This window comes from Colossoma macropomum, unplaced genomic scaffold, assembly GCF_904425465.1.
Source record: "Colossoma macropomum unplaced genomic scaffold, Colossoma_macropomum, whole genome shotgun sequence".
NCBI classification, from domain to species: domain Eukaryota; kingdom Metazoa; phylum Chordata; class Actinopteri; order Characiformes; family Serrasalmidae; genus Colossoma; species Colossoma macropomum.
Genome location: NW_023494806.1, coordinates 11,313,308 through 11,325,384, shown reverse-complemented (window position 1 = coordinate 11,325,384; position 12,077 = coordinate 11,313,308). Strand labels below are relative to the sequence as shown.

The 12,077-nt window shown below is 38.6% G+C and overlaps 1 protein-coding gene across 1 annotated transcript in view; it reads left to right on the top strand.

The window, feature by feature from the left end:
• The window catches only part of pappab (pregnancy-associated plasma protein A, pappalysin 1b), a 103,647-nt gene that overhangs the window by 70,110 nt on the left and 21,460 nt on the right, over nt 1–12,077 (top strand). Inside the window, exons 13-14 of the mRNA XM_036599056.1 lie at nt 97–310; nt 3,196–3,364. Coding sequence (XP_036454949.1) covers nt 97–310; nt 3,196–3,364 — 383 coding nt within the window. The remainder of the gene's footprint in view (nt 1–96; nt 311–3,195; nt 3,365–12,077) is intronic.

The following is a 12,077-nucleotide window of genomic DNA, read 5'->3' as shown; positions in this document are numbered from 1 at the left end:
CACCTATTTCCACTTTGGTGTGCCATTAATTTCTTACCATGTAGTAGTCACTACTCTGTGGAAAGATTGACAGTGCACTGATGGGATGCTTTTCAGGCGAATGGCGGTTGAGTTGCCGGAATAATCCTCTGGTGATCCCCGTGAGTCACGACCTGAGCATGGCCTTTTACAGAACCAAGGCCATTGTGGTTAGCTTCCGCTCGGCTTTGGTGGCTATCTCAGGTGTGGGTCTGCGCTCCTTCCAGTACTTTGACCCAATCACGATCAGTGGCTGCCAGAGCAATGAAATCTACAACCCCATGGGCCAAAGGTGAGATTTTTACCTCAACTGGAAAACACAGTTAGCTTGGACCAAAGGTGTTTACATTGGTGCTGTGTGAAAAAGGTAGGGATAAGAAATCTCTAAAAAAAATAAATTCACCTGCACATACACTGTAAATCCAAATGTTTACAATTTAAACACTTTTCTCTAATACTTTTAAAAGTAATTCAGTATTCAGTTGAGCCTTTCTCCTCATTGACAGCGTATTAGGGAAAGCTTCACTGCATCAAATGAACACCAGGGTTTAAAATCTAAATGGCTTGTGATTATTTTTGAAAATATGTGTTTACTCCTTTAACGCTCATGTTTATCTGATGTTGCAGTCAAGCTTTACTCTAAACTCTGTGATGTGTTTAAAGAGTGATATAGAAAACATTTAAACGTCTAGTGTTACAGTGGAACAGTGCAGAGTCTCAAAAAAGAGTGTACTAATTTAATCTAAAACAGTTTAAAATCACTGATTTCAACCAGTGTTGCTGAACATACATGTTGGTTCTATTATGGTGCTGCTACTCTATAACTTTATAGGTTTCAGATAATTTGTAGAAGACAGCTGTAGATAGCTCCATAATAACTGAGAAAGCTGTAGAACATTGAAAATTCAAAAATGTTCAAATGAAGTTTACATCCAGAATGTCTTGTACTCGAAAAACATGCAGGGCTGTGGAAAAGTATTTGCCCCTCACCCAGTTTTTTTGCCCCGACCCAATTTTTTGCTAATATGTCACATTTTAATGTTTCAGATCATCCAACTAATTTTATTAAAATATAAAGACAACACGAGTAAACACAAAATGCAGCTTTTAAATCATTATTCTGTTTATTCAAGATAAAAATTTGATCTGTCACTCATGTGAAAATGTAATTGCCCCCGTAAACTTAATAAGTAGTTGTACCACTCTTGACGGTAACAGCTGCAATCAAATGTTTGCGAAAATTTGCAATGAGTTTTTTACATTGCTGTGGAGTAATGTTGGCCCCCTTTTCTTTGCAGAACTGTTTTAACTTGGCTACATTGGAGGTCTTCCCACAGTATCTCAATAGCATTCAAGTTAGGACTTTGACTCAGTCACTCCACAACCTTAATGTTGTTTCTTTTGAGCCATTCAGAGGTGGACTTGCTTGTGTGCTTCGGATCATTGTCCTGCTGCATAACCCAACTGTGCTGGAGCTTTAGGTCACATACTGACTGGCGGACATTCCTCTTCAGTATTTTCTGATAGAGAACAGAGTTAATGGCTCCATCAGTTATGACAAGTTGTCCAGGTCCTGCAGAAGCAAAGCAGCCCCAGACCATCACACTGCCACCACTGTGTTTGACTGCTGGTATGATGTTCTTATGGTAGAATTCAGTGTTAGCTTTATTCCAGATGTAATGGGACTCATGTCTTCCAAAAAGTTCCACCTTTGGCTCATCAGTCCACAGAATATTATCCCAAAAGTCTTGGGGGTAATTGGGTGCCATTTTTGCCCAGTGTCTTTCTTATTTTGGAATCGTGTACATGGACCTTAATTGAGGCAAGTGACTTGCAGTTCTTTAGATGTTTATGTGGGTTCTTTTGTGTCCTCCTGGATGAGTTGTCAATGCGCTCTTGGTGAAATTTTGGTATGCCAGCCACTCCTGGGAAGGTTCATCACTGTTTCAAGTTTTCTCTATTTGTGGATAATGGCTCTCACTGTGGTTCGCTGGAGTCCCAGAGCCTTAGCAATGGCTTTGTACCCCTTTCCAGACTGGTAGATTTTAATGACTTTGTTTTGCTTTTGTTTAGAACGTGGCATCATGTGCTGCTTTTTGAGTCCTTCTAGCCTGCTTTACATTGCCAGATAAACAGGTTCTGTTTAAGTGATGTTCACATTCAACAGGTCTGAATGAAATAGCTATTTGAATTTGATTAACTGATTGATTTAGTAGCTAAAGGAACAGTTACTTCTTCACATAGGGCCAGGTATGGCTGAACAGAATCTTTCCTTTAATAAATGAAACCATAAATCATAAAAAATGGATTTTGTGTTTACTTTGTTTGTCTTTTTCTAATACTAACAGTATTCTGATGATCTGAAACATGCAAGTGTGATGTGTGCAAAAATAGAAGAAATTGGGAAGGGGGCAAATACTTTTTCCACTGCACTGAAGATCAAATCTTGAGGCAGATAATGTATGAAATAAATTACTATAAATAGACAATTACAGTATATTATATGATCATTTAATAGCTTCTTGATGTTCCCAAAAACATTGTATATGTTAAACACCTTAAAAAATACTTTCTATTGTCCAGCCTATAGCATTTCAGTCTACGCTGTTTGAGGCCTGGGTCATCCTTACCTGTTGTTTAGTGCCCCTGGCCACAGCATTTCCTTTTTTAAACCTATAAAAAAGTAGATCCTGTGAGCCAAGTGGCAACTTGACTTTTTTTTTTTAAACAAACCTCCAGAACAGTTGAATTTTAACACATTCACAAATTTCCATGATTAACTACTTTTCACCCCCCCGTGCAAGATACAGAACCTGTTTAGTCAGACACAGAACTAATTGCATCAAATCAGATTTTGTCATATTGTCACAAATGCTTGTTAAAAAGTAAATACAATGTATATGATTATTCTTATATGAGATTCTAATTAGTTCAAGCTGTGGTAAAGAACCCAAACAAACAAAGAAAACAATTAAGTATTCAGACTTAGACATTTCTGTCTATATGTTTTTTGATAGTACCAAGTTTTTATATCTGGTTTAAGTTATTATTGAATAAAATAACAGCAGTTAATAACATTACAAACTTTTGAACAGTAGTATACATAATCATGTTGTGGTTGTTAGATGAGGTCAGATTCACCTCTGCTAATGCTGATGTTAATGCTTTTCCTCTCAGTTGTGTGCATTACTCGTGTGATGCCATTGACTGCCAGAAGCCTCTAGTGCATAACGCAGAGATGAGATGCAGTAGTCCAGGCTACTTCAACGGCGTCCGCTGCACCATCACCTGCAACCGCGGATACACCCTCAAAATCCACAGAGACGATGACATCATCAAAACACAGGTGCTGCTCTCTCTTGTGCCCCATAGTGTTTTATCACCAGGTGGAATGTGTGTATGTTGCTTTGCCCCAAATGTTTCCAAAATATATTTCAGCTAGATTTCATACAGCAGCACACACACACAAACACACACACACACACAACATGTTACACGTACGCTCCAGTAACCGTGTCCTCGCATGTGCTCTGAGCGCTTATGGAGCAAGCAGCAGTAAAGTTTTATGGCTCTCGTAGGTTGGGTGAAGCAAACTGTCAGAAAAGGATGCAGCACTCCCCACGGCTGGAGCTCGGGCTGGTGAGCTCGGAGCTGCTGCTGATTTCTCTCGAGTTTTATGTCTTTCTTCCTAAACCACTTTGTTTGAGGAGCCTGAAACCATGGGAACGAGCCATGTGGCTCAAATAAAAGCAAGACTTTCCTTTCAGGGAGCAGTGTTTGGGTGGGGGGGTTCGTACAGGATAAGCCAAAGCCACAAGAGACTTCTCATTGCATCTGCTCTCTCTCCTCTTTCCCTAATGCGTTATTGCTATAGGCTGCAAATAGACATTATAGCCTTAATAATGTACTGTAGTGGTTTGACATTGCTGTTGTAAAGCATTCCTCAGATTTGAGGAATGTGCTATATAAATTAAATGTATTATTATTATTATCATCATTATTATTATTATTATTATTATTATTATTATCCCTTTGAGTCTGATGAAGTAATTTTTTCCTGTTTAAGCTACTCTTCTCCTTTAACCCTATCAAACCTCTCACATGAAAAGCTTTTTTTCTACATGTAAATGCATTTTATTATGGACACCATGGACGTGCACACACTGTAACTCCTCTGAAGGCAAATGATTAGTCAAAGGGGACATTGCCAAAGTCTCAGAATGAATCACTGGTGAGACATTCAGTTTGATAGGGTTAATGTACTCTCTATGTTTTTCCAAAGTCCTGTCTGTTTAATATGCTGCCTCCTTGGTCTGGCCATGCACATTTGCAAGAGCCAAGATAGTAACACAGCATGTAGACAGACCTATCAGTTGATTGTTTTAGTACTAAAAGAGTTGATGCTGGGGCGATAGTGCTCCCAAAATGACAGAATCGTTGTGCTATTATTGTGAATGTCTTATCTGCTTATGGTAAAGCATGTAAGTGAATTTGCAGTCCAAGCTATATAAGTGAATTTGCAGTCCAAGCTGTATTTCTCCTTACCTAAAGTTGCAGAAAATGTTTATTTGCTAGCTCCATACAGCTTGTGGAAGACACACATTAGAATGTTCCGACATGTATGCTGTTTGTGCATGTTCTATGTAGACCAAAATGTTTACCTTTTTTATTTTGTCTTTTTACATTTGTGTTAGAAAATAGTAATAATAATAATAATAATAATAAAAATAATAATAATAGTTGTTGTTGCTAAACAATTATTTAAATGTAAATATTTAGTTATTGTAACTAAATAACAATGTACATTTGATTTACATTCCGTTTTGACAAGGTTGAGTCTGAATTTTAAGCGTTTTTTGGTGGCAGAAAATTCAGAAAATCTGGTGAACCTTTATTTGTGCAAAACAAGGCTGTATGCATGGCAACTTTCATCAAATTGTACATTGAAAAAATTGATTTAAATTGAGTATGAGGATGAGTAAACTGGTTACCTTAAAAATTTCATTTCATTGAGTTTGAAATAACAGGTTGCATTGTATTGTTTTGTTAACTTAAAATTTGAAATTAAGTCAAACTTGTATGGCAACCAGCTTACTTACTTTTTCTAAGTTCAGACATTAAATATTTTCCAGTGTAATAAATGAGAGAAAAAGATTTGATTTGCATATAATTTTAGAATATGCACTTCCAACAGAATCTCTTAGCATGTTTTAATATGCTAAGAGTAAAAAATAATTAAACAAACTGTAAGAAGAGATATATATATGCCGTGAAGGGACCTAGGCAGGTTAAGAGAAGGCTGGAGGGAAGATGCGATTTGTCTATGTGTTTTAGATCAGGAGCGTCTGGCTCTGCAGCTCTCTGAGGGCCGTGGATCAATGGCACTGCAGCGAGCACTGTTTACCCCACACCTCCACACAAAAGACCAACAGCAGCAGCCACTTTTGATAAAGCCACTTCTGTTAGTGAGCGTGCTAGCAAAACACTAGGACTATGAGCCCTTAGCACGCCATCCAGGCTTGCTCATTCACAAAAGCTGCCTGAGTCTGTTTCTGGCTGTGTATAATCAAGGAGAGCCTTCTTCTGCGGGTTTCTGCACCTGCTGTCTTGGTTCTGGCTAAAAAAAACAACACAAGCAATACAGCAAAAGCCTGTAAATAGTATAGAGAAGGAGTAGTGTAAAAACATGTTCAGTATGTTTTGCAAGAGCGAGAGCTGCACTGTATGTAGGTGTTTGGGCTGGTTGCTGCCAGAGACCGCTGTCCGCTCAGAGGTTTGGCTTCTGTACAGCAGCTATTACGCATTTGGAGAGAGGAGAGAAAAGCAGCAGACAGATTTTCTCCAGTTTTTGGGAGGCCTTGGTTTATATAACAGTGGGGCTTTGGGGGCCAGCACTGGGGGGCTGCAAGGGCCCTTACGGGGGTAGATGTCTGGTCTGGTTATGTAAGGTGAGAGAGTTTTTTATAAAGCCTGCAGCTTCTGCCACAGTAACTACACCCTTAAAATTAAGTGCCAATTAGAGATTTTGGAGTGATGCCATAAAAGAATCACTTTTGGTTACCTAAAGAACTTGGCAGCATTCAGTTCTTTAAAGAACTGTTTTTGTAAATAAAGTATATGAAGAACCTGCTTGAACACCTTTGCATAATGCAAAGGTTCTATAAATGGCCAGGATCCTTTAGAGAGTAGAAATTTCTGTTCACTTCTAACAATTTAAGGGCCCATATAATGGAAAACCAAATTTCCCTCACCTTTTTTTTTTTAAATAAAAGAGTTTGGTGTTGTATTTAACATTGTAAATCTCCAAAATATACCATTTACTTTTAGTCTACACTTTTTTAATGTGTGAAAAGACTAAGCTACAGAATTAGACTGTTTTGAATTCACTGTTTCTCTAATGTTATAAGGAGTGTTTCTGCCTGGACGGCTTTTTGAATGAGGCACAATATAGGGCAATCAGTCATTTTCATATATGATTTTAAAGGCATAGTAACTAAAACAGCCTGTTTCTTTCTAAGGCATAAAAAGCAGTTGGAAAATGGTCATGTAGAAAAAAATTATTCATGTTTTTGGTACGTAAACCCACAAAACTTTGTCAGTGAACTTCAGGGGAACTCAAAGGGTCATGGGCCTTTAAAAAATGACTTGGCCAGTTTGCATTGTTCCTGAACACTACAATAATAGGGAATAGTAAGCTTTATGATATAATAAGGTTGGGATTTTAAGGGGTTAAAGGAACCATGTCCAAGCCAATAACTACTTAGAAACCGTTATTTTTAAGAATGTACACAAAGTCTTTCCTACTGAATTTCCTACTTTGCTGCAGCACTCCCAGTTATGACAAAGCGACAACAGGGTTGACTGTGTGGAGGATCAGCTGCACAATGTTACACTTTCATGACCTCTAATGTCTTATGCGTAAGCATGGTCAGTGGGTGAAAGCCCGCCTGTTTGCTTGATATGGTTTAGCTCTGCATTTTTCGATCAGATGCCCTGTGTTTGAACTCACCTGAAGGAACTCCCTAACCCTGCCAGCAACTGCATGCAGAGAGCTGCTAAAGGAGACAGAGAGAAAGAGAGAGGGAGTGCGATGGTCTGATGGATGACGTCAATACGAGGGTGCCCGTGGGTTTGCATTGAAAGGGAAAGTGCTGATCCCAGCACAGCAATTACTGCTTATCCGCCGTCTCCAGAGAGCACTAACGTCTGCTTCTAAAAGGCGCAGTCAGTGAGAAATTAGCCATTTCACCATTAACCTCTTACTATAATGGAACTCAGGACCTTCCAAAATTCCAGAAAAAAAAGAGTTGTACTTAGAAACGGCAGCGTGAAAACACAGTTAGCGAGACATAGCGCTGTCTGCATGAGGAGGGAAGGGCTGGGACTGAGTGATTTTGTCCTGCTTGTACCGCTGGCGGTGGGGTGGCACATCACAACGAGTGCAGTGTCTTCTGTGGCCTCCACGTCCTGGCTGTGCACTGCTTGTTTTTGCCAGGGTGTTATTGAAAGCAGAGCATGTCCTGAAATCACCATTAGACAAACAACAACATTGCAGTGGGCCAGAAAGGCAAACAGAGAGTTGGAGGTTTACTTTTCTTTTTCTTCTTTGTTTTGTATGTGTGCGCATGTTTGTGTGTGTGTTTATGTGTGTGTGTGTGTGTGCATTTGCGTGTGGGTATGTCCTTTTGCATGTGCATTAGAGCATGTGCATGCATTCGTGTGCATACGTGGACTGTGTATACTCTCTATGCATGCACAGTACTGTTCAAAAATCAGAGACCACTCTTCGTTTATTTCTAGTCAAAACGGCTATTAAGTACGTAACTTACGTAAGTTATTAATTGTTTTTTTTAAGCATCAGGGAAAAAAACAGAAAACATTTTACAGAGAATTACCTAGAAGCCTAAACAACAAGATTTAAATACACCATAAATTTTTTGGGGAGGCTTGTTTTCATTTTTTCAAAGAAATCTGCAGGTATATATCTCCAAAGTTGAGTTTTAAAATTTGGTTATCTTGAACACATTCATTGATGTTGAGGTCTGGACACTGGGGTGGTCAGTCCGTTGTTCTGAGAACACCAACAGCTTCTTTGATTGCTTTGCAAATGTTTTTTTTCTCCACAACGGTTTCTTAATGGCTCACATATTTTTAGTCCCTTAGCATTTCTATTTTTCCCATCCCATTTTCTGTATATCTTTAAAAAAAAAATTTGGAAGCTTCAGGTTTTTTTCACTTTAGATTCACCAAAAAAAAGTGATTTAAAAGTGATTTGATGAACTTGAACTTGTTTTGAATGGAAATGAAGTCAATGAAGGGTGGTCTCTGATTTTTACACAGTACAGTACATGCATGTGGATGTGTGCATGTGGATATATGCCTGTGCCCATGCATGCATGCATATATGTAAGCCATGCGTGTGCATGCCTGTATATGTGTCCGTGCATGCATGTGTATGCGTGTATATGCGTGTGCATGCTTGTGTGTGCATGTGCCCATGCATGTGTTTGTGTGTAAATGCATGTGTCAGTACATGTGCTTGTGTGTATGTATGTGTTTGTGTGCATGTACATTTCAGTGTATGTGTGTGTGCACATGTGCAGAGACAGAAAAAGGCTTGGGGTGGGGTGCAAAAGAAGGAAAGAAGGCAGTAGGGGCATCTGTGTTGAATTAGGCACAGTAGTCAGTGGTAGTTAAATTCTCAGAGGAGGAGGAATCAGAAGCTGTAAATTTTTAAAAGAAGGAAACTCCTTGCACGCAGACACCCCCACTCCACACAAACACCCCTCCCCAGCCCACCCCCACCCAGATGGGATGCCAGTTCCATTTTTCTGACGAGCTACTCGCGAGCCATTCCTCTGTGTGAAGAAAGGAGGTGGAGGCAGTCAGTGACAGCCTGTTGAGCAGCTAGTTCTAATTCTAGACTGTTCTGTTTGTGTGTGTGTGTCATTGTGTGTATTGTGCATGTATGCATTTGTGTATGTGAATTGCAAAAAGGCTGTCTGCTATTTAAACAGCCCCCTTATTGTGTGTGTAAAAGTCTCCTGTTCGACCACGACTGTTTTTGTTTGCTTTTCGCTCCCGCTCTCCTCCAGCGCAGCTCCCTACACCTCTTACAGCTCAGCTCATTTGTTTAATAGCTGTTGTGGTACGGCCAGCGCAGGCTTGTAAAGCATCCGACTAAACTGCTACTTGGCTTCTAAACAGGATAGAAAGGAGGGTTGATATATCGGCAGTCATTGGGAAATGGGAAAACTTAGATACTGAATGTTCAGTTCCTTGTCCAGACAGGAACACCTCAGCTATTACAAGGACTCCTAATATTATGTTCACCTACTGTTGTAGGTGTCTTAGGCCGCCAAAAAATTGTTTAAAACTATTTAGAAATGTGTTTTACTTGTACTTATACAATTTAATATTAGATTAAATACAAATAAATCTAAATACAGGAAGAACTTCTTGTTTTTAAAAAAGTTAGGGTTGACATTACTTATTGCCTGGTGTCCCTGGCCACAACATTTCACATTTTGGCTACTAAAAATATAGAGCCTGTGACCTGAGTGGCCTCTAGCCTTGAAGAATTTTTTGTTGTCTTTTTCCTCTTTTAACAAATCTGGTTTGTCTGAGATAGTATTAGACAAATCAAATTTTGTCTGTTTAAAAGTAAGCACAGCAGTAGCAAAGGTGGCGATGCAGTGACCAAAGTGGTTCCCGCTGCCGAGTTGCTCCACCTGGTGTCATAGATACCATTAGCTGAAGTTTGCTAATAGCGCTCTATGAAACAAGGTCTTAAATAAAAGAGTGTGTCAAAAAAGCTAGCATTACACAGGCTGTCACTGCAGCACCTGTTGACATAACATACATTATAGGATGACCTCAGTGTGGACCAGCTCAGCAGAGAGGACCACTACGGTCACCACAGTGGCGTTAATAAATTTTCATTTTTTTAAAGCAACACCTAAGTGGTAAATACAGTATCTAAACAATAAACATGTTTCTATTATTCTGGCCACAAATTCAGAATTCTGGCACACAGAAGAATACAGTTAGAAGGTTCTTGACTTCTCGCTGCACTTTGCATTGATTTGTCAAATTCTATCAGCAGCACACCTGATTTAATTTAATGAAGGATTGATTAGCAAAAGCAGGTAGCGGGGGGTGAATATAAATACTGTGCTTCCTCAAGGAGAGCTTTGGAAATGGTTAAGCTAACACAAAAATATATTATTTGTTTGTATTTATCGTAATGTTATTGGGGTTTTTAGAAAATCCTTCCGAGATAAATGACTTTACATGTAATTATCTTTTTTTAAGACTTTTGTTAAGTACCTGATGTAAATGTTTACAAGAATTGCCTGTATTAGCTTTGTAAAATTAAGAGTTTTACCTTGTCCTACACCTTCTGCACTCAGGGCATGAATGGATTATAGCATGAACTTAATATTGTAAAATCAAAAAGGTTATCAGGTATTTATGTTTGAATAAGCAACAAGGTGTTTAACACAACAGAATGAACACAACAGAATTATTAATTTCGTTTTGCTGTACTATTTAAATGTTATTACAGTTACAATTAAATAGCACTAAAAAGGGATTTTAAAGTAATAATCTGTAACTTTTCCAGCTATAGGTGAGGTGCAACCAAACATAAAAAAAAGACTTGTTAAGAAAAAGGTGCAATGTTCAGTCTAAAATCCTGATGTTCCAGCCCACATTCAAGGCCTTCATGGTGATCTGATGAAGTTGAATGAATGTGGGCCAAAACATCATGATTTTAACGTTATACATTCATCACTTTTCTATGATGTAGAATGAGCGTTGCTCTTTTTTCTTGACAAAAGGATAATTCTACATTTAAAAATATACTAGGAAGGATAAGATGTAAACTAAACCAATAATATGCTTCCTTTCTGCAAATGTGGTTTCTGTCTGGTTAACAATTTCTGTTTACCATACTGTGTAATGTTCCTTTTGGTGTAATTTTGAGAGAAGAAAACAACCAAACAGTCCAATCAAAACAAGCCAGGGCATTTTGTAAAGCATTCTCTTTACAAAGAGCTGCAGTTCTCTAGGGCTTTATTAATACAAATACAAATATTGTGATATTAAATTTCATTATTGTGCATATGTTAAAATTTTCTGTGTGTTTTAATAGCAAAAAGGTGGCAAAAGTAAATGATGTTTATTCTATCCGCAGAACAAGAAAGTGCATTAAAATATCTTCATCAGTTTAAATCCTAATAAACCTCCCTTTCTAGTTATGTGCATAAATGTGATATTGAAGTTAAGAATCCACACTTTTGACATAATTTCTGAAGTTCTGGGCTTAATAATCTATAAGTTCCAAATAATTAAAATCAAGTTACATACTTTTGTTATAAATAGCAAAAACGGCAACTTCTATGGGATAATCATCGGTTATTAGCATCGGCCCAGAAATTCCATGTTGGTTCGTCCAATAGGAAGTCAGAATGGGGATTGAAGGGTTTTGGAGGAAGAAAGCTGATGCTGTCCTGTCCCCACTTAGCCGCTTTATTAGCTGTGATGCTTTCTGTCTAACATGTAGCGCCGTGGTAATATTCTGCAGACAGCTAAACCAAAGAGAGAGAGAGAAATGAATAGGATCTTTCTGCCAAGTCATCATTACATTGGATCTTTGAATTGTTGTTCTGTTATTACCATGTTATTGGACCAATGTTATGATGATGAGGCATAATACTGCTTCAGGTTTGTTTGTTATTTCAAATATCCAACTGAAACAGGGAGCGTTTGCGCTCACCCGCCGGCGAGCTGTTTTCAATAAGAGGCCTTGACCGAGAGGAGGAAGAGGCAAAGAAAGAGGGCAAGTTTTGTAACCGTCTGGATTGCATTTCAACTGTTTCCTGCTGTTTTGTTCAGTTTTAGGTGCTGGTATATTTCCTGAGAGGGTACAGAACATTAGATAAGCGTTGGATTCCACAGCCGTGCTGCATTCCAGGCTGCCTTAAATCTGCCATTGCAAAGAAAAAGGGAGAGAGAGAAAAGAGAGTTTGAGAGAGAGAGAGCTCATGGTCAAAAAC